The 23,875-nt window shown below is 41.3% G+C and overlaps 1 protein-coding gene across 3 annotated transcripts in view; it reads right to left on the reverse strand.

The window, feature by feature from the left end:
- The window catches only part of ULK2 (unc-51 like autophagy activating kinase 2), an 85,387-nt gene that overhangs the window by 59,284 nt on the left and 2,228 nt on the right, over positions 1 to 23,875 (reverse strand). For all 3 annotated transcript variants that reach the window (XM_039227314.1, XM_039227313.1, XM_039227312.1), the window contains exons 3-10: positions 22,999 to 23,040; positions 11,122 to 11,154; positions 10,820 to 10,856; positions 6,141 to 6,314; positions 5,286 to 5,359; positions 2,940 to 3,041; positions 1,781 to 1,839; positions 82 to 164 (exon numbers count right to left, since the gene is read on the reverse strand). In XM_039227314.1, coding sequence (XP_039083245.1) covers positions 82 to 164; positions 1,781 to 1,839; positions 2,940 to 3,041; positions 5,286 to 5,359; positions 6,141 to 6,314; positions 10,820 to 10,856; positions 11,122 to 11,154; positions 22,999 to 23,040 — 604 coding nt within the window. The remainder of the gene's footprint in view (positions 1 to 81; positions 165 to 1,780; positions 1,840 to 2,939; positions 3,042 to 5,285; positions 5,360 to 6,140; positions 6,315 to 10,819; positions 10,857 to 11,121; positions 11,155 to 22,998; positions 23,041 to 23,875) is intronic.

A 23,875-nucleotide genomic window follows, 5' to 3' on the forward strand; every position in this document is an offset into this window, starting at 1 on the left:
ATAGCATCTTCTCAAAAAAATCTTTTCAGGATACACAGAAATAAAATTACAAAGCATACAAAATTTGAAAATATTACTTACCAAAGTCCATTCTGTCTTTTTGGTTTCTCTGAAGCAAACCCAAGAGGAGAATAGCCAAATAAGGTGATGTTTCTCTGGGAATACTGGGAGAAAGGAAAAAAAAAGATCTAAGTGAGTTTATATATATATTTGCTACATGACTTTGGCTTTCATTATGGTAAAGGAAAATACAAATGCACTTTCACAAATACTACATTTCATAAGAAGATGACTACGGTAAACCTCATTCCTTATAGGAGAAAAACAAACAAAACCCAAAGCACTAAGCAACTGCCTTTGAGAAACGGCATCCATTTGGGAAGATCCCTGCACTGTGCTTGTCAATATTATTTGTTTGAATGTCAGCAGGGATAGAGTACCTCACAAGTGCAGCCTGTTTTAACACAACTGTAGCTTGGCACTGATAATATTCACTAGAGTTCTCTATTAGAAGCCACCTGAATTCTGTCTGGAAGGGGGCACTGCTTAAACAAATACAAGTGAGAAATAGTCCAGCCTCCCAAGATTGACTAAGAAAAAGATAAAGCACATGCACACAAAGACAAGGTAATAGAAAAATAAGTAGGTCATAGGAATATGCGCTTCACAGACTAGAAACTACAAAGGGACAATGAGCATATGAAACAGAGCCAACTTACTAGCACAGAGAATACAGTCCTCTTCCGTTTGGGACGTGCCCAGTCCGATAACACCCCACATTGGTAAAAATGTGGGGACACAAGCACTCTGTTGTACGGCTATAGAGCCAATTTAGAGAGTATACCAATTTTGGTATTCTTAGTCTAACAACTCCATTTCTAGGAGTCCATGATAAAGAAATACACAAAAGTGTCTGATCTCACACACACACACCACTAAACACTGTAGTAAACAAAAAATGAAAACAAGGATTAAGATATGATACACCTAACTCTGGAACTGTGAGCCATTTAAAAGAATGAATTAGTTCTCTATATTCTGTTTCTAAATGATGCTGATGATACACTGTAGAGTTAAAAAAAGTTGCAGAACAATTTGCAAAGTTTTTGTATTAAAATATGTAGATGTGTATAAATATATACCTAAGCACTCAAATGTGTTTAAAGAACTCCCACAGAAAAGATGTGGAAAGGTACACAGCAAACTTCTAGGAAGACCTGGAGAGGAATTTACCGTCTAGGTCATGCCCATCTATTCCGTTTGCATCTCCCTCCCCTCAAAAAACACATAAAACTTCTATGGTTTTTTTTTTTTTTTTCTTTTTAAATATACTTTACATTAGGGGGTGCCTGGGTAGCTCAGTAGACTAAGTGTGCAGTTTCAGCTCAGGTCATGATCTCACAGTTTGTAGGTTTAAGCTCCATGTCAGGCTCTGTGCTGACAGCTCAGAGCCTGGAGCCTGCTTCAGATTCTCTGTCTCCCCCTCTCTCTGTTCCTCCCCTTCTTATGCTCTGTGTGTCTCTCTCACACAAGCACAAATAAAAATCAACATTAAAAAAAATAATATATATATACTTCACATTTTAAAAAGAAAAAAAAATGGCACTGCATTATCCAGCCACCTATGATGCACTAGTAATATTCTGATTTCTTGTTATAATGTTCTCACGTTATGGTCAACTGAAAAAAGATTCAAAAACAGAAATATGTAAATCACAGAGATCACTTAACGTTGTATTCACAGACAATAAATAAAATCCAGTGTAACCAGACCACATACCTAGGCATTAAGCTCCTGTTCTTTTCATAAAACATCCTTAAGTCTTGAGGACTATTGGCCTGTTTAAAAAAAAAAAAAAAAAAAGTTTTATTTCCTAAATAATGGGGGCAAAAATTTCAAATCATGTGATCCATATTCATATTCTTGCTATAGAACACAGATTCTCAACCTGAAGGTCATGGATTGCTAAAGGAGCCACAGATGGGTACTAGGAACTTAAAAACCTCTGAAATTGGGTGCAAATTCTGCATATCTAGGCATAATGTATCTTTTCTGAGGTTGGCCTCCCAGAGGAGCCTGAAACTTAGAAAGAGTTAAGAATCTGTATCCTGGAGGTTATGTGGCCTATGGAACAGGTACAGTTTTGTTGTGTAAAATCAGGGTATCTTTTATCTTAGGACTATCAGGGGTTCGAGGGAGACAACAAAGCATACCTACCTCTAACTTTTAGACTCTCCACAGCAGCAAGTAGGACCCTCAGAACAAGAGGTGCAGGCTCAGTGAAGCTGCCCGTACGTGACAAACTAGACCGAGAAAGTCAAGTGTCTAAACTGGCTGTGTCACTATTTAATGCTATTTTGGACAGATAATTTTAGTTTGTTCCAGTTTTCAGATTCAAAAAATCTCTTTGAAACTGGGCAATATGAACTCGGGAGTGGTCATCATGATAAGTTCTAGAGGGCCTCTTTTTGACAGGAAATGAGGGGAAGGCGGGGGGTGGGGAGGGGGAATAACCCAAAATAAGTTCCATGAAGACCAAACAACTAGCTCTCTCTCCCGGCAGTGACAGCCCCAGACCAGGCCCAGCCCTCACGTGGGAGAGCAGGGCCCCCAAGACAGGCTAAGCAGGAAGCGCGGACATGCCTGCTCACGGCCATTTCCCAGCAGGTTGCTGGCCCTGGCCCTGGTTAGTTTTCATCAGCCTGGAAAACACAGAACGGGCTTTATGCTCAGGCCAGGTACAGAGGGGAGCAGATAAAAAAAGGAAAAGCAGAAGATGTTCTAGCTCACTGTAACAGTTTCTTCCCGTAACAAAATCAAACTAAGTCACAAAGGAACCCAAAACACTGCTTTCAAAGTAGTCCCCATTTTAGAAGTCAGAGGCAAAGCAGAAAGGGAAGATCTCAAAATCGAGCACATAAGTAAAAAGTCAGGCTACCTGAAAAGGTGGTTTTCCAACGAGGCATTGATATATCACCGTTCCGATGCTCCACAGGTCTGCCTTAGCGTCATAATGTTGAGACATAATAACCTCAGGAGCCTAGGGACAGAAACATTCCGGACACAGGCACTATGTTATTTATATCATCAATATGCATAAACTAATTAACTGGTAAAGGTCAGGCTCCTAACGAAACTACTAAAATAAGATCACATTGTGACACTTCCCTAATCAGATGATCCTGCACTGAACGTAAACCACATTGTACATTGGGATTTACTGGTAAATCTCAAAAAGAACGTTGCATGAAAAGAAGCAACTTATAGAAACAAACACTTGTATGTATTACTATGGGCAGCAATACAGCAAGAGTCATGACGTTTATAATAAGAAAAATACACACCAACTACAAGACGGAGGTGACTCCTGGGGTAGGAGAGTGGAAAATGGAAAGACAGAAAGAAATAAAGGACTTGGACTGTTTCTGAACTACTTTATTTCTTTCTAGAAAAAAAAAAAGCAAGGCAAACGTGACCAACTGTTAACATTAAACGTGAACAATAGGGACACAAGCGTTTGCTGTATTGCTCCCTTTTTTCCTGTCATTTGAAAGCTTTTAAAACAATACACAAAGTATCACGAAAACACGATGAAGGACTGTCTTAAAAGCAAAGGCGTTTTCTCTTCTGCTTTGTCACAGCTCTGTTCCCACCTCTCACTAGATGTTGCTTTTTAAAAATACCATCAATCTGGACAAACGTTAAATACAAATGTCAAATACACTTAAAGCCAGTGAAACTTTACTTTCCAGGCGTACCATTTTTATTTGTCGTGCCTAGTATGCTTCTTACTGAGTCAACTCCCTTCAAGAACTGCCCCAAGCGCCCTCTCCACCCTCAAGGCTGTTAGTTCAAGGCTGAACTCATTTCATACTCCAGAAGTACAACCTCATTTTTCAGTGACGTTAAATAATAAAGTTTAGGGCTGCCTGGGTGGCCCAGTCGGTTAAGCATCCAACTTCGGCTCACATCATGATCTCGCAGTTTATGAGTTCAAGCCTCACGTCAGGCTCTGTGCTGACACCTTGGAGCCTGGAGCCTGCTTCAATTTTGTGTCTCCCTCTCTTCCTGCCTCTTCCCTACTCGTGCTGTCTCTCTCCATCTCTCAAAAATAAATAAATGTTTTAAAAAATGATAAAGTTTATTGGATAAGCAGTAAAATTATGATCAAGAAAGTAAATCTAATTCAAAAAAAGGTACTTTTTTAACTTTGATTACCAGCTCCTTGATCTCAAAGTTGATTTAGAGAGGAAATCCTCGTTAAACACGGCCCCATTTTAAACTGAATTGAGATAGGCACAACAATTTACTTTGCGGAATTCTGAAGCCCAGAATTAAGGTACATCCAGGCTTGGTGCTTCACATTAGTTCAGAAGTTTCACAGCTTTGCCCTATCAGACCTGACAACATCCATGTGAAACGATTAAAGGGGAGAAGTAAGGTTTTTCAGCTTTAAGTATTACACTAATTGAAAAACCTTTTTGTTTCTTAAGTTTATTTATTTATTTTTGAGGAGCTGGCAGGAGCACAGAGAGGAAGAGAGAGAGAATCCCAAATAGGCTCTGCACTGGGGCTTGAGCCCATGAACCATGAGATCAGGACCTGAGCCGGAATCAAGAGTCAGATGCTTAACTGACTGAGTCCCACACGTGCCCTGAAAAACTTTCTGATACAGGGATCTTGTCAAGAGAAATAACATGCAAAAGATAAGCATGTTCATCCTATAAAAGAAATGCCCCCAAAAGGTTGTTTTCTTTTTTCAAGTTTTCCCAAATATTACACATCAAGTATAACATGACCATGCATCATCAAGTTTTATTTTTGACTTAACCTAATAGTAAATTTCTACCATAATAACTAATTCCTTTTTTAATTTAAACTAATGGGTAAAAGTGACTGACTTTTATTGTCCATCATATTAATAACTTTTTAATGTTTATTTTTGAGAGAGAGAGAGCAAGCATGAACAGGGAAGGGGCAAAGAGAGAGAGAGACACAGAATACAAAGCAGGCTCCAGCTCTGAGCTGTCAGCACAGAGCTCAACGAGGAACTCGAACTCACGAACTGCAAGTTGGATGCTTAACTGACTGAGCCACCCAGGCACCCCCAGTCCATTATGCTAAAGCCAATGATGACTTACAGCATTATCAGTAATATAATCAATATTAGTAATTACCAACAAGTTAGACTATACATAAAATCCCATCTTCCTTGGAAACTTGCATTACGCTTAGATCCCAGGGCTAATGGCGCATAAAGTACACATGCAGGACATGTACTCACCATGTACATCGGGGACCCGCACAGTGTTGCAGCCATCATGTTACTATGCAGGTAACGGGCAAACCCGAAATCCGCTGTGTCACAAAATAAAAAGGAAAAAAACAGACGATGCCTTTACTCATGCTTCACACAGATCGTATCTTCAAGACACAAGAGGGCACAGAGGATTTGTGAGAGATATGCAGCTTACTGAGTAAGCCTGGCTGCCGGAGAAAAAAGTTGCTACCTCAGTTTCCACAGGCTAAGAGACAGTGTGGACCCCGGCTGAACAAGCCACTGCCCTGCCACTCCTGCACCAAGGAGGGGACGCCACGCTTTGCAAGAGAAAATGCTAATTGTAACAGACGACTCATTAAGGCAGCTCTCACTAAATATCAATACCAGGGATAGAATTTGAACTGGTTTTTTTTTTTCCTTCTCCAGATAGAGATGTAACATAAGTGAAATCGGAAATTTCTTTAAATGCTGGTTTTATATACGTATGTCCTTTTTTCAGCTTGAAAAAATACCTACTGTAACAAAAAACAAAAAACACACTATTACAAACTGCCTCAAATCACTGATGTGCAAGAGCACTAAAAAGCTGCCAAAAAAGAAAGGCTGAACTCAACGGTCTCTCAGGTCCTGTGCGTTAAAATCCCACGAACCATAAAGCACCAGCCCTCGGACCTAAGTTCAGCGCGTGCTGACGGTGACGCAAAGGTCCCCATATCCAAATGTACCTCACTGAACTCAATTAAAATGCCTGAAGTGCATCAACAAAACCCATCATTCTAACAAAGTTGAACTGAAATCACCTAAAACTACAGAGTCCCAAAAACGTCCTTTTGCATAAGACGCTGTGTGGCCATTTACCTATTTTGATGCGAATACCACTGACGTTGGACTTTCTGCGATTGGCGTAGGACAGCAAGATGTTCTGTGGTTTGAGGTCCCTGTGGATTATTCCTTTGCTGTGCAGGATTCGCATGGCAGCTGCGATCTGATGCAGAAACACTCTAATAGTATCTTCGCTGAGAGTTCCCTTAGCTGGTAGAAAAGGGATTGCATACATATTTAAGCACACGAACTCAAATACCATCTGCATCTTCCATCAACAGAACCGAGTTACGAACGTAGAGGGAATAAGGAACCAGGATTCACTTTTTTTCCCCTTTTACTCTAATAACTTAAGTCTTTGAAAAGATACCAGACAACTCAAACATTTCACCTGATCTGTTGTAAAGAGAACTGATTTATATTTGCATTTCATTTTCACTGGTGTTTTTCCTTTCCCATTTTTACTGCGAGCACAACAGGTACTTTCCCTCAAGAAGCCAAAAAAATAAGTTCCCCTTCCTACTAGCCAAGTATCTGGGATAAAGGTCCGTATTTAATTCCAACAATGACATGAGCACAAATTAAAAACATGTGAAATCCTTGAAGAGAGAACTGGACCTCACCACGAGCTGCAGGTACCAGGCAGGGATCTGTGTTCCCACATCTCTCTCCCCTCATCACCCCTGCCCTGCAACACTCCTGACCTACGACAGTATCTTTCACTACTAGAGAGACAGCATGAACATTCCTGGAGGCTAGTCACTATTCAGTCAGTACTAACGTGTGTCTGTGTGTGTGCGGAGCATGGAATGGTTAACGGCTTGATCTGGAGTCAGGCTGCCTTTGTTCAAATCCCAGCTCCTCCACCTGCTTACTGCGTGACCCTGAAAGATGAACCGCCTGTGTCTACTTCCTCATCTGTAAAAAGCCAAAAACAGACTAACCACACGGGGCTGCTGAGACAATCAAACAAGATAGCACCTTTAATAATGAAGATTTAGAAAAAGCCTGGCACAGAAGAAGTACTCATAGCCAGTACACAAATACAAACTTTTTATTACAGTGGACCTCTAAAAGTCACAAGTGTGATTCCTGGAATCTACGTGAGGACTTAATGTCCATGACCCTATCTACTAAATCCTTTGTGAACATGCTTCTGCTCTTACAACTCTAGAATGTGTTCTACACGACCTTCCCATATGCAACTAAGAAGATAAAAATAACATTACACTTGGAACAAATGAAATATTCTAGTTTCAAAGTCATTTTAATGACACATTAGAATGACATTTTATGTCCTTAACACCCTCAAGTAAAATAAATCCCCATGGTTTAAAAAATTAAAAAATACTTTTTTCTGTGAGGGCTGTTCTTAACCTGTCCCTCGTTTTTATTCTTTGGGGCTCTTTTCCTGATGCTGTCAAAAAAGAAAGAAATCTCAGTACGCTAAAACCTGTAAAAAGTGCGATCTCTCATACGCCATCCCTTAGAGACAAACACTGCTAAAAACATGGAGTGTATTCTTCCAGATCTCAGTGGGTGGGTCAAACCAGTGACTGGAGCTTGGAGCTTTATTTCTGTAATGCCTACTTAAGTTACTTTGCAAAAATTAAAATGGGCAGTCTTTGTTTTCCATTTCATTCACTTACATTTTCACTCTAGGGCTTAGAAACATTTTGTTACTTCAAATGATTAGCTTAGAACTTGTATTTCTGCCCCATGACATACAATTGAATATACCTAAAATTTATTTGCTTCAGAGTCCAAGTTCTAACGCTGCTCTTGTGTTTGGGTGGGTGGGGGGAGGGGATTAATGATCTAATCTCAGCTGTTTCTGAACACACTGTAGTGCATATTCATATTTTATGAGCATGGAATGCATACTTCTCATCACGATCCTATAAACTGAATTTCCCATGTTAAAAACTTACTAGTTTAAAGGCACGGCCAACATCAAAACTCTTCCAAATAAATAAGTGCTTGAGCAAGTCATCCCAGAGGCCACAGGCTCAGCCACACCGGCCACACTCACTATTCTGCTGGAATTCATGTTGGAATACAACTTGCTAATTAATTTAAAATTTGTTTTAAATTTGCAATCAGTAGAATCCGTTTTTCATCTTTGGAAAATGTGAATAGCATTTTATTTATCAAAGCAAATAGAAGGATTAAATGATCATGATCCTGTTGTGATGTAATGGCATTAGATCATCTAGACCAGTGCTCAACAGAAATAGTATGTGAGCCACATACATAACTTTTAAATTTTCTAGTAGTCACATTTTAAAAAGTAAAAAGAGGTGAAAATAATATATAAATATATTAATACTATATGTAATACATCCAAATTATGATTTCAACTTATAATCAACATAAAATACTTAATGAGATATAATCATTTTCTTCCTTGAAGCATTCGAAAATCAATATATCCACATTTACAGCACATCTTCAGACTAGTCTACATTTTAAGAGCTTAATAACCCCATGTGGCTGGTGGCTACCATATTGGACAGTTTAACCCTCGAAAATTCCTTGAGGTCCAGATTTCTTTTATATGCCTTTACAAGTGTTTTCAAATGACAAGAGATTCCCTTAAGGACTGTGGCAGAGGGGGACCGGACAAAAATCGCAGCAATTAAGGGATGTGAAGAGTGGCACCCTTATAAACCAGCCTGCCTGACTCCAACATTGAGGCTCATAAACTCCTCTGGGGGGCCTCCTATTCTAACACAATTGCTCTGAAATACCAAGTAAGGAGTTCAACATAATGGACAAAACTGCTGTCAAAGTGACCTTGACTCTCTACACCAGTAACACTGACTATATCAGTGAGTAGGACTTCTGTTGATGAGGGAAACTGATATTCTAATGAGGGCACTAAACTGATAGGCTGCCACTCAATCTGACCCCAGGGGAAAGGTGCTTTTATCTGGATCACTGAGAACATCAAGGACGAGGTAGAAGCAGGATGTTTTCTAGCCTGAACTTCTTTTCACTAGTGGTGAACCACAGTGCCTGTCTCATGTGTTCTTTCCACTAGTAAGTGACATTTTGTACATATATAAATAAAACCAAATGAGAAATACATACATACACACACACACACATATATGTGAAACAGCAAATGAGGATTTAAAAAAAAAAGAATCTCAGTTGGGAAAAACACAAAACTGCACACAGAATAAACTACTAAATTCCAGATCACCATTGTCTTTAAGGGGGAAAGACAGGAGAGGAACGGGACTACAGAAGGGCTTACACGGGAGCTTCAACTATTTATAATTTTTTTTAATGGGGGGGCGGTTATACCAGTTTCTTCCCCCTTCCCCCCCTCCCAATCTGCAACAATCAACTAGCCCTAGAAGGAACTTCCAAATCCAGTCTCTCTCTGGGGCCTTCCCTAAGGCCTGTGGGCTTCAGAAGGGGCACAGCCCATCTCCCTAGGCTGTTGGGAAGGGCCCACTACAGAGGAGAGGAGGGGAGGGCAGAGCAGGGCAGGGCAGGGCAGGGCAGGCAGGACCCCTGGGTAAGGACTTCGGTGCGAGGAAAGCCAGAGAAGGTCTGCCTGGGGCGGGGACACGCGGGACTTATGGCGTGGCAGGGGCCCAGAGACCAGGCGGGTCTTGGCTCCTCTCCCGCCAGAATCTTCGTGGTCAGGTTGAAGCGGATCCGGCTTTGCTCTTGTTCTCCACTGTGACCCGCACAGGAGCAGGGACAGTCGCAGTGCCCGGCCATCCGCGGTGTCACCCGTCCCGGGGTCACTGCTGTCCCCAGCACGCCCGGGTCCGCGGCCAGGAAGGCGCTGCCCTAGAGCCTCAGGCCCAGGGCTACTTCACCCTCCGTGGCACCAACCAGTTGGGGCCAGTGGCGTTGTTTCTAGTAATCTCCACAAAGTGTTTGAAAGTCGGAAATCGTTTATACCCTTAAGGCTTTTAAATTTGCAATTGCACTCCCTGAATACTAGGTGAAATCGAACATTTTTCTATGTTCTTGGAAACTGTCTACACCCTTCGTACGGGCATCTACTGAGGTCAGTGACTTCCATCAACTGCCCCGAACTATTCAAAGGTTGAGATATTAACCTTTCACTATTTTTTTTTATTTTTATTTTTTGCTATTTCCTTTGCATTTTAAGACAAGTCGATGATGGTCTCATCTAACACCATTTAAAAATTACTTGTCAGAGACACAATTGGTCTGAACACCTTCTATCCTATGTACATACATTCTGGGTGCAGGATTTCAAGCGCCATCTAGTACTAAAACCTCACCTCTGAGCCACGAAATAATTTCAGTGTTACCTTTAATCCTTTGTAACTTTTTAATTTACAAGAAAGATTCACATTAATAAACACATTCTTAGATACATGTTTCCATTATGATTTTTTTTTTTAAATTTTAAAAGAAATGGAAGGGGCTAAAGGCTCACTGATGGCAACCCAGGAGAGTTGTTTTGTTTTCTTCTCTCTCAGGGAGAGGACTCGTCAGAGAGACGCACACGTAAATGCTTACAAGCAAATAAAGTTTAGGAATAAAACCACAACAGACAGCTGGTCGGCAAAGTGACCACCCTTAAACAAATACACAAATATTTATTGACTGTTTCTATACACGCGCAGAAGAGGGTCAGCATGACTTCAGAGGTAACGCTCAGGATTTCAGCAGACCACAGTGCTATCTTGACTGAACACTGACAGACAAACAAAAATTACCTTGCAAATAATCTGCCAGGTCTCCACCATTGCAGTACTGACACATAAAAGAAAAAATAATTAAAATAAGGGAACTGATTCAAGATTAATTCAATCTGTAACCAATTTTAATTAAAATACTTTGTATATAATGTAAATCTAGTCTGAAAAACATCCTAAAATGGAATAAAAAAATTTTATATTCCTTATAAAGTAGAATATAAATCGCTAGGTTAATTTTAAAGTACATATTAATCAATTGTAAAGTACATATTAATCAAAAGGAATCTGAAGTAAATTAAACAACACATATTACTACCTACCTCCATCACCAGAAAGACAGAGTTCGGTAATTCCTGAAAAGTAAACATTAAATATAATTTAGATTAGAGAAAGAATGAAGCACAAATTCACAAAATCTAAATCTATCAGTAAGTGAAATTTTAAATCCCCAACACGTAATTTAAGCATCCCAGCCTCAAAGTCAACTCAAGTTTTGATGACATTAATGTAGTCATTAAAGTTCAATTCTGTTTACAGAAAGAACTAACGAGAAAGATTCATCCTTTTGGTCAAAACTATGGTAAATTTGTGGTGGGTGGGGGGGAGCGAAAACGGCAAGATTCTCTGGTCCTCGGGGGAAGCATTTCCACTTTGAAAAGTTTATGATTTAAGCAATGACTCGAAAATCCTATCTTAGCAATGCTAGCTCAAGGCACAATCTGATTTCTGGAGCACATGACCCAGGGTGGCCAGTTTTTTCTGGAGGCTATCTCGTTATCTGGGAATTGTTGGCAAAGAAAAGACACTTATTTCCTCACATATCTTAGACTGATTTTGAAGGAATTAAGGGGAGCCTGGGTGGCTTAGTTGGTTAAGCATCCAACTGCAGCTCAGGTCATGATCTCACTGCTTGTGGGTTCGAGCCCTGTGTCAGGCTCTGTGCCGACAGCTGAGAGCCTGGAGCCTGCTTCTGATTCTGGGTCTCCCTCTCTCTCTGCCCTCCCTGGCTCATGCTCTATCTCTCCCTCAAAAACAAACATTTAAAAATTTTAATAAAAAATTAAAAATTTTTAAAAAGGAACTAATTTAAGAAATTTTACTAAGTCTCTCAAATTCACAGGGCTCCAGATCTGTTGCTTGGGAATTCAAAGACTGACTTCCTGATTCTTTAATAACAATTCTTATGATGTTAAGGAAAAAATGTTTAAGTTCACTTATTTTGATAGAGAAAGCCTGAGTCAGGGAGGGGAGGAGAGGGGACAGAGAAGCCCAAGAAGGCTCCGAGCCGTCAGCACAGATGTGGGGCTCCAACTCACAAACAATGAGATCATCATCTGAGCCTAAGTCAGATGCCAAACTGAATGAGCCACCGGGCACCCTGTTAATGAAATTTTAAATTGTGGTTCCCGTAGCCTAACTCGAGACAGTGTGATTCAAGATACAGCCATTCCCAACAGCACCTGGCTTCACTAAGCTCCTAAATTCAAGAATGAGGAGTCTGTCAGAGAACAAAGGGAGATGTACGGCAGCGTCCCTCAGAGCGCTGTTCAAGGGCCAGTGCCAAGCAGTGAGCTATTTGGTATGAGCCCACAAGGAGATAATCACAGAAATTAAAAGTAAGAAATTTCAAAAGTCTTAAAGCTACAAATTAATTTTATGTCTGTTAATCCTAATAATAAAAATTTTGGACATCTGTTCATAGGTCCTGTTTTATTTCATTTTGACAATTCATTTTTATTGGATTTTATAAACAAAATATCAGTTCACACAGATTAGAAATACAAACTGGTGTCTCAGCACTTCTGTGCAACAAGAATCAAAAGAAGGGGCTGCCACACAGTGGTCCCAACCATGCTCATCAAGGGTCTGGACGCCCCAAGTCAAGATCTGAATTAAAATACGTTCTGCAATAAACTTGGGATGATTTACTTCACTTCTCAGAGGACTATACAAAAAATTCAAACACATTGTGCCCAATTCTTTGAGCACACACAGCCCCCCCCACACACACACACAAAGAGGCATATACATGGGCTGCTGGGGAGCCGGGAACCCCAGTCCAGCCCAGGTGGGCCCAGGGGCGTGAGGAGCCAGGCTGCAGGCCCACAACAGACACTTGGTTTCCCTGGACAGCACCACTTCCATGATCAGGAAGGAAGGAGAGACCAGTCAGCCTCCAGCAGGCTAGGAAAGCAAGTCTGTAAGAAATACCTATTTCTTCTATCATAAGGAAAAACAAAAATCTATTTCTAAGAGTTATATCATCTCTATGGTGACTCAGCCTTAGGTTTAGCCATCTCACCTGGATCAAATCCAGACCAATATACCCTCTCATCTCTAAAAATACCGAGCTATCATTAAACCAGTAACTTTCAACACAGTTTTCTTCTTCTTGAGTAGGAGTTACAAAAATATTATCTCAAATCAGTATTGCTTAATCAGATAATGGCACCATATTATAACGACCAAAGAGAAAAGAGAACTAGGAATTCCTTAGGGGAGACTAAACTGTTAACTCAACGTGAAGGTAGCAAAAGAAGTATTTTAACATCCCTGACTTCTCAGGCAAACCTTGTGCCCACCTTTAAAGCCGTGACAATCTCCACTGGTCCTATCGTTCTCTCCTGAACACTCCCCTCCTAAGCGCCTCCAGTACCACACAGCACACATTTTTTTTTAAAATATTTTTATTTATTTCTAGGAGAGAGAGAGACAGCGTGAGCAGGGGAGGGTCAGAGAGAGAGGGAGTCACAGACTGAAACAGGCTCCAGGCTCTGAGCTGGCAGTCAGCACAGAGCCCGAAGCGGGGCTCAAACCCACGAACCGCGAGATCATGACCTGAGCGAAAGTCGGAAGCTTAACCGACTAAGCCACCCAGGCGCCCCCACAGCACACATCTTTTAAGCGAAGCACTAGCTCTAAGAGCCACGAAGGAGTCAGCAAAAAGAAAAGAACAGTAAACAATCAAGTCATCGGCAGACAAACCGAAACTCTGATGGTCCCGGGGAACCAGGCCCGAACTTGAAGAGACACTTACAGGGACAGAAAGGCTGAGAAGTGAGCCGGAGAGCAGACCGCCGAGCGCTTCCCAGAGCCGCACACACGCCCGCCCTCCATTGCTAAAGTCAGGGAATCCTCGCCCTCAACTCCTCCCCAGGACGTCCATCCTCAGAAGTAAATATAATGAATTTCATTTTATCATTTCCCTCCTCAAACTCTCTAATAAGATAGAAAATCCCTAAGAAGAAAAAGAAAAAGGTATTCTTCTGCAGAACTCGGTGCCAGTATACAAAAATGTAGATGAAACAAGCAATTTGAAAAGCAATTTGTTCGAGTAAAACCACAATCCTCAGGATTGTTTCTCCTTGGGGTTACGTGGAACCAGACAGCCCCACCGCATCCTATGAGTAAGCAGGGTTGGGTGATCATCCCTCTTTTACCAAGGGGGTGCTGTTAATAAATAAAAAATAAAGCCTTTTGAAGGATGCACAACAGTACAGTTTTGTTTTTCTTTTTCTGGAAAAAGAAATAAAGGGAGGTATCAGAAGAGGGCATCTCTTCATTGCTTAATACACAGCTAGAATATTTAAATTGTTTTTCCACTGAGGGTCTATTACTTTTGTAACTTAAAAAACAAAGATAAAATGAATTTAAAAATCAGATAGCATGACCAGGTGTTTTCTCAAGCAGAATTCAGAGGCTCAGGATCAGAAAGGGAAAAACAGAAAGTAACAAAAGAATTAAGTAAACAAAAGATTCAATAAAAATTCTTGGCTCTTAAAACCCATCCCTCAGCATTTCTCTGCTACTTTTCTTGATTCATTCTCTGTACCTCAGGTGACTCCTATCAGTTCTCATAAGGAAATGAAAATCCTTGTGATCTCCTAAGGGATCAGATATGGAAGGATCTTTTGTTTGTTCTTGAGGAGACCTTTGGAAAGCCCCCTAAGGAGGGGGGCTGGTTTGCCAGATGAACCACGGTTGGATCAAAGATGGAAATGTCAGCCCAACCCCTCCTCACCCCATCCCACCTCCAGGGAAGGGAGGGAGGCTAGAGACTGAGTCAAATCACCAAGGGCCAATGATTTTATCAAGTGTGCCTAGGTAACACAGCCTTCATAAAACCACAAAAGGATGGAGCTCAGAGGAAAGTGAGGAGGGACGCCTCTCCCACATGCCTCACCCTATGCCTTCTTCCATCTGCCTGTTTCTGAGTTACATTCTCTTATATCCTTTTATAATAAACCAATGTCCTAGTAAGTCAAACATTTCTCGGAGTTCTGTGAGCCACTCTAGCAATTAATCAAATCCGAGGAGGAGGTTGCTGGTACTCTCATCTATAGCTGCTTGGTCAGAGACACAAGTGACAACTTGGACTTGTGACCAGTGTCTAAAATTAGGGGAGAGGGGGTGGGCAGGGCAGGGGGTGAAGTCTGGTAGGGCAAAGCCCTTAACCTGTAGGATCGGATCTGATGCTAATTCCGGGTAGATGGTGTTGGTGGTGTTGGAAAAAACACACACTGGAATAGAACACTGACCTATCAAATAAACTTAAAGGAAGGTGTCACCTACCTCCATGCAGACCTCAGTGCGTACTTTCTAACGGATGAAGTTTTTCTTTCCAGCTTATCTCTTAACTCAAGCAAAAGACCTGGAGGGCAGAGCAGGAGGGACGCCCCGACCCCAGCAAGACCCCTGTGACTGACCCTAAGACAATGATGACCTGACCTTTACCGCCCACCTGCAGGCACCCACTGACCTGTCCCCTATTGTCCTTAGGTGAACCTGGAAGTATTTTCAGCACTTTGGAGAGTCTTTGAGACTCTGGTCCGCTGTCTTCCCGGTGGTGGCCTCATAGAAAATCAAAATCCCTTTCTTGTTTCACCTACGCGCCCCTCTCTGCCTTCGGATTTTGTCAGAGGCGAGTGGCTGAACCTTCTCTGTTTGGGACCCCCAGAGCCAGGTGCTCTCACACCCGTGGGCCCCAGTCACAAACTTAGAAGTGATAACGAAGTACCCACCTAATTTAAACCTGATTCGCCCATAATTCTCCAAACCACCTAAGTCCTAACCCTTTGTACCCATCCTACAGGAGATATCACCCTCTTCTGCAGTTAGAAACAGGTAAAAGTTGAGGACCATTTTCTGAAAATTAAGGTAGGTCCCTGTATCATTTCTTTGCACATAAGTAAATTCCAGAGACCAAAGATATAAACATGGAAAAAGCCCCAAAACCAAAAATACTAGAAGCAAACAGGGGAGGACCATTTTTATAATCTCAAGGTGGAGAAATCCTTACATGTTATGCAGCCGAGACGTCACTGAAGAACAGACGGACAGATCTTCCCGCACAAGAACTTCCACACACCAGAAAGACGCTGAAGACTCCCTCTTCCCCGCCCCCCAAAAGAGAGAGACAGACAAACTGGGAAAAACATTTATAGTCCATATAGCAAAGAGCTGTCAACTCAGGTTTCCTCTTTTTCACCTCACACGGCTACTACCAGCCCCATCTCGTCTCCTCAACGTGTCACCAGTCTGTCCGGCCTCTCTGTTTCCAGTGGTGCCACCCCTGTCAGGCAGACACTTCCCACACGGTGGCCTCCTGTCCACCCTTGCTTTCCAGAGCAGCCAACGTTTTAATAAACTTCTATAATGCGGAATATTGCTTTTTCAAACCATGATCACGGTTAAGCCTAACACTCAGATATATGTACTCCTTCACTGGCACAAAGTATCCGGAATACTAATTCATAATCAGAAGACGGCCCAGTGACTACAGAAAAAAAGCAAAAGTGAATATCTACCACAAAAAAAGCTGTTTCTCTCAATTACAGCGTTTATTGAAACACTTAAGATACAAAACATTTGAAAGAAGTAAACAATCACCTTAATCTCACCATCTGAAAGAATCCTCATTAACAGGATGGTTTATGCTTTCATGTACCTATTTATACAGATACTCACATGTAGCTAGACTATATATTTGCATTTCTGTAAATTTTAACATAATCCATTTCCACCTTTTTGCTTACTCCACCCCTCCAAGCAGTCCATGTTTCCACCTGCTATGTATTTTTCCATACCTTTCTCCTGCTCATACAATAGTAAGTTAAACACATACACACACAATTTTATTTTGAAAAAATGGGCTGTCTTAAATAAAGGTCTGAATCTTGCTTTCCTCGCCTGATAACACACCACAGGAAAACCTTCCAAGTCAAGTGGAACTCTCCTTTTTAACGAACGCATAATATTTCATCGTGTGACTGTATCACTGTTTATTCAGGCACTCCCGTACTAAAGAGCATGAACTTGTTTCCAGTTTTGGCCAGTATAAGCAATGCTACATTGATTTTGGACATACATCCTAATTCTTGTGTTTTTATCACTATGGGATAGATGCCCAGGAGTCAGAGTTGTTTAGTAAACGGTATTTTTAATGGTAAGATATATCTCTTCATTCAAATACTTTTTTTTAACTACCCACTGTATCTAAAACACTATTCTAGGCACTGAGGATATGAGCTGCAAGCAAACAAATTAAATGCCCTATCCTCCTTAAACTTAAATTCCACGAGGTAAGAGTGAAGGAGAGATACACACAAAAGAATTAAGTATATACAGTATGTCAGAGAGTGCTAAGTGCTTTGAAAAGTAAGTAGGGAGGGGAGACAGTGCTGGGGAGGGGATTGCGAATTTTACCGAGGGTGGCTACAGAAAGCTTCAGTGAAAACATAGTGCTTGGGTAAGGACCTAAAGAAAGTTGGGAATATATCTATGTATACTATGGAGAGGTAGGAATGTCTTCTCTGGGAAGAAAGGTCCTGGGGAAAAGGAAAAAAGGGGCAAAGGCCCTGAGAACAGACCGCCACAGGGACCATCCGAAGCAGCAAGCACAGAGAAGCAGGAGATGGGGAGAGAGCTAAAACGGCCATGCTGTGCAAATAAGGACTTCGGCTTTCACTTTGATAAAAACGGGAGCCGCTGCAGAATGCCAGTCTGAGCAGAGCATGAACGAGCCCTGACATACATCACCAGGATCATGCTGACTGCAGTGTTGAGAATATTCTTGCAGGGTGACAAAATATTGTCAGATAGCATGCCAAAAATGTTCTTACAATTCACATTTCTACCAGTGATCCATGAGAATATTTTATACCTCCTCCCTAATTCCAATGCACTTTTTAATTTTGCCAAAGGGATGAGTGAGAAGTGGCACCTCACTGTTACTTTAATTTACATTTCCCTGACTGCCTGTCCATGAATATCATTTCATACGTTAGCCATTTTTATTTCGCTTATGAGAAGTAACAATTTGCATCCTTTGCTTATTGTCTCTGGATTATCTTTTCCTTACCAAATTGTGAGCAGATTTGTCTATTTTAGACATCAGCCTACATCTGTTGTGTTGTGAATACTTTCTCAAACCAGTATTTGTCAACTGCCTTGTTTTGAACTGTATTATGGCATAACGTACACACATTAACACGCAGAGGCTAAAGTGTGCAGTTCACTGTGCCGTGACAAGTGGGTACGCTCATGTAAGCACCCTGCCAATCAAAATACAGATCATTTCCATCGCCCCAGAAAGTGCCTTCATCCTCTTTGTGGTCGATCCCTGCGTCCCCAGAGGCACCCTCTGCTGTATTTTCCCTGACTTCTACTACCCTGGACTCTTCTTGGAAGACACAAACACGGAATCAAACGGTAGCTGTGTATGGCTGGCTTCTTTTTCTCAAAAACGGTAGAGGCCACTTTAGGCAACAGCTTGAGCAATGGAGGCTTGAGCAAGGCAGAAAGGCCACAGTGACCACCGAGCTATGCAAACAGGCTCATCAAGCGACCCACCTCGAAGCGGCCACAGGCCCTTGCTGGCCAATGAGCTACTTACAACTGAGCAGTTACCAAAAAAGGGAAATTCCCTGTCCCCATACTCCCTCACTTGGCCCTATAACTATAAGCCCCCCTACCCCCACCGCATCCTTCAAGAGGGTCTCTCCTTTGCTGTCCTGCCCACTGCTCCCTTGCGGTGTATTTGATACACTTCTATTTCCTTAGTTCTGCTGTGGGTGAATTTTCAGCACCTGCACCACCAGCCCCCACCCCATCGGGATGCCCCACAAACATGTTTAAAATAGCATATGCTGGGGGCGCCTGGGTGGCTCAGTCGGTTGAGCGTCTGACTTTGGCTCAGGTCATGATCTTGCAGTTCGTGGGTTCAAGTCCCGAGTTGGGCTGTGTGCTGACAGCTTGGAGCCTGAAGCCTGTCTTCGGATTCTGTGTCTCCCTTTCTCTCTGACCGTTCCCTGCTCACGCTGTCTCTATCTCTCTCTCAAAAATAAATAAAACAGTAAAAAAAATGTTTTTTTAAATTTTATGTCCCTACTTCCTATTTATTATTTATTTTGAGAGAGTGACAGTGTGAGCAGGGGAAGAACAGAGAGGGAGAGAGAATCCCAAGCAGGCTCCGTGCTGCCAGCACAGAAGCCAAGTGTGACTCGAACTCCCGAAACTGTTGAGATCATGGCCTGAGCCGAAACCAAGAGTCAGAGGTTTAACTGACTGAGCCACCCAGCGCCCAGTGTCCCTACTTCTACAGCTTCAGAGGATCTTATCTTGATTTAAAATATCTTTCTAATTCTCAGATTATACATGGTCATCTAAATATTATTCTAAGGTTCTTATTGTATATTTTATATATTTAAGCCTTTAGTTCATTTGGAAATTGTCATGGAACAGGTGAGAACAGGGATCCAACTTTAGTCTTTCTCAGATATCTCGGTTTTGCCGGCCCCATTTATTAAATGAATCATCTTCTCCCACTACACTAAATATTACCTGGTGGTGGATCTTTACCCAGGCAATTGACCGTCATTCAGGTAAAGTGCTCCTAACTGACAATACTTATCTCGTGCCCAGAAGGTTCAAAGATCTGTATCTTTTGAAAAACAGACCTATCACTCTCCTGCTCTTAAACCTCTTCAATGTCTCTGCGCTGCCCTCGGAACAAAGGTGGCATGTGGCCCCCCTAGGTGGCCCCTGCCCACCTCGCCAGCATCACCTACGGCCACCCTGCCCTCACTCCCGCATTCCCATCGCCCAGCCTTCCCCTGGCCCCTCCAGCTCTCCCCCTCCTGCCCGCTCTTCACAGAAGGCTTTGTCTCCTCGGGACATTTCCCAGCTCTTCCCCCACCTGCCCAAGCCTGGCCAGCTCCCCCTCTTCTGTCAAGTCAGCTTAAACATCATGACTTCACCGAGTCTCCCCAAGCCCCCATGTCTCCCCCAGCCCCCATACGGCATCCTCTCAGAGGTCTTCAACTGCTCTCTCTCTCTGCACTGGGGACACGTAGAGTAAGTGGCCATGTGCTTCACGCCCTCCTCCCCGCTACAGCTACACGGCGAGCGCTACAGGGGCCCAGGGCCATCGCGGTTCTGTTCACCACTGACTCCCGCGCATCTCATTAACTGCACATCTCATTAACCGGCTCAAGAAACACTGATTACAGAGAAACCGGTAAGAAAGAGGAACACAACAGAAGCATCGCAGAACAGCCACAGGAAAGCCACAGAAGAAATACAAAAAGGCAAACATTAAGATGGTCAGTGCACTAATGATTTAAGAAACAAAAAATAAAACTCAAGCTACTGTCTTCCCATGAGGTTGTCAAAACAGAAAAAATTACATCAAAATGAATCGGTACAACCTTTTGGAAGGCAACGTGGTAAGGTCTTTGACCAAACAATTCCATGACGAGGAATGTATTCTACAAGAACACTCATACAAATGAGCAAAGATATGTACACAGCTTTCTCTGCAGTACTGTTTCTAACAGGAAACATATGAAACAACCCAAATGACCACAACTGGGTTTTAGGTAAATTACCCTGTAGCCCTATAATACTGTACTGACACAAGACTGTATCCAAAATACAGTAAGTTCAAGAAAACAAGCTGCATTCATGTAAAAATACTATTAGCAAATCTCTCACAATGAAAAGCTTAAAACTCTAATTATAAATGATGAAAGATGCATAAATGTATTCTGAAAACTCTGAAGGAAATATAACAGTGGTTGTTTCTGAGAATGGCATTTCTTTTCTAATTTATTCTTGTTCACAATGATTATTTTAACTAGGGGGATATCTTAACTTTATGATGGGAAAATATGCTGCTTTTTAAGTGTCATCTAAACTGAAACCAGATTTGTTAGAAACAATGTCAAAGTCTTTAATTTATAAAAGTGTATCCACACATTTCAGACAGATCTCCAAAGCTGATGGCCAGTAAAAATACTGTTCATTTCAATTTGTTAAAATGACTATACTACTGTGTCTACAAATATACGATAAATAACTAAACTGATAAGGGGGGGAACCTAAAATATTAGACCAAGACTGTTCACTCATTAGCCAAATGCTTAAGAGTGTATTTATCAGACTGATAGATCTTTGCACAAAATATAAACATTTTAATACAGTCACCTTCATATTCCTGTTTGATAATTCAGGTTTTTGAGTACATGTTCCCACTGAGTATCTCATTCAAAACCAAATAAGTACTTAAAAATATTCTTCTACTAGAATGAAGTCTAAGTACACCCTCTCTTCTGAAAGGGAAATCTACTCTGCAGCTGGCAGGGTTTCTGTGCTTCTCAAAAAATGGGGAATTAGGAGTTAATATTATTTAACAATTTTTGTACCAGGCACTGACTTGTACCACTTGGTGCCCTCTGTCTCCAAAGACACAAACAGCTCCGAGGAGAATCAACACTGCAGCAAGGGATTGTGGAGAAGTTGAGTTTTGACTTTAAAGTTTTTTCCCCTTTTTCTTTGCTGCTCTGACTTTCTCGGCTGAAGGAATGAATGAGTGACACCTATTTAAATGGGGAATAAAATACACCCCACAGTCACTCACACAGTATGTACATGAAATTTAAATTGCAAATTTCTTGAGCATAATCACACTCTACAACCAAAAACTTTAAAACTGTATGTGCTAGTTGACTTGGTGATTCCAATTCTAGAAACTGAACATAAATAATCTAAGATATGTTCAGAACTTCGTATCCCCATAGCACTTTACGGAAGTGTATTCCACTGTAATGGAAAAAAATGAAACACCTTGTAACATGGGTTTAAATACTTGGTAGTATTTCATGGCTACATGAAAAATGACTATCCACAAAAAAGAAGTACACCTCACTAAAATTAAGCACACTGAAAGCAAGGACTTTGTTTTACTCACTGCTTTGATCCTAGCACTTAGAATGATGCCTGGTACATAGTAGCCACTCAAAACCTTATAAAACTAATGAATTTGAACGATGCAAGTGTATATACAGAAAAATTTTATCTAGAAACACATACAGCAGAATCACCTAACATGTCCATCTACTTTACTGGAATCCAACTGTCCAGACTAAGAGAAACAAAAGAAGGAAGTAACGTAAATCATGCACTCTAGTCTGCTTTGAAGTGAGAATCCCGGGAGAGGCTGAGCTGGCCGCCCCCTCTGCCCATCTCAGATCCCCAGGGCTCTCACACAGGCTGACTGCCACACCCGCAAGACCGGATCTAGTATTTAAAACACAATATGGGCCCTAAGTATAAGCCAACTACTTACTCTGGTGCCCTACCCCCCCAAAACAGTAATTTTCTCCAAATTGAAGCTTTTTAAAAGGATTTCCAAGGGTAATTTTCTCGATGTAGAAATGTCACCTTAGAAGATAACTTGAGAACCCAGCCTTCCCACCTCCAAATAAAGTTTACCTCTACTGTATGCCATGGTAATAATCATAGACATACGATATGTGAGGCGTATGCATAGTTTCCTTGTTTTTATACCTTTAGAATTAGCAAATGTTGCTTTCGCAATAAGAAAAAAAGCTCTATCTAATTTTTTAATAGCCCACAACAGTCCTTTCTCCATTTACCACAGAAATGCTAGATCTGGTATCAATATTCGTCTTCTTGACCTAAAACAGCACTGCTCCTATAGCACAACTGTACTCAGGCAACACAGTCTTTTAACCTACCGCTCTATGCTACTTTAAACAATTTATCAGTTAACATATAACTCAAACTATATACCTAACAAGAATGAGGCAATTTTCTATTATGATTCATCTACATTTGTATTAAACAGAAAAGTTCTTTATCGACATGCAAATTTTAAAATAATAATAATAAGGTACCTGAACATCATAGAGTGCTACAATATTTTCATGCTGAAGTTCCTGTTAAGGAAATTGAGAATTTAAAATATTTGTATTCATTCTAACATATTTCAATATGCAAATAAATATTAAGTATACACACACATACACGAACATACATACAATTTCTATACACTACACTCCTGATTATTGGATTAGAACAATTCAATTTATGAAACAATAGGAGGAAATGTGCCTGATCCAACTTTACGTGGGCCCGAAATATTTTTTCACCGTGATCATTTCTTAGACTCTTAACAAAGGGAATACTCTTGTCTACAAAATAAGTATCACAGACAGTATGACCACAGACTTTCTGGGAGTCTTTTAAATTCAATATACAATTCTAACAGCACGAAAGGCATAAGATTCCAAAATGCTTTTAAAGAGCATATTCTTTGTCTAAAAGAAAACGAAGCATAATTCTTAGCTCGAAGAGCTAGGATTCTTCCCAAAGAGCTCTCCACAGTGTAGTTAATTTTGATGAAAGCTGGTGTTAGTTGAGAGCTCTATACTCTTATCAGCATGGGAAGTACTGAGTTAAACTCTCCTAAGTTGGATTCTTCACTGAGCAATTTTTTCAGACTTTCTTTACTGAGCAAAGTGCTTTGTGAGTGACTCTCCAGGAAGTATGTAGTAGACAGGATTTTCCACACTCATTTCACCTGGAGACCATTTTTTTCCCTCAAAGCATCGCAATGCAATAACCCTGCTTGCGAGTGATCTAAGAAGGCCACTTCCAAGGTAAGTGATTCTTTTCAGTTTATAAGGAGAAAAGATTCCAACTCCCAGCTCCCACACCCCCAAATACTTAAATGTAACATGAAAGGGATCAACAGAAGAGCTAAATAATGGG

Source organism: Hyaena hyaena, unplaced genomic scaffold (genome assembly GCF_003009895.1).
Source record: "Hyaena hyaena isolate Hyena2069 unplaced genomic scaffold, ASM300989v1 scaffold_27, whole genome shotgun sequence".
Classification (NCBI taxonomy): Eukaryota; Metazoa; Chordata; class Mammalia; order Carnivora; family Hyaenidae; genus Hyaena; species Hyaena hyaena.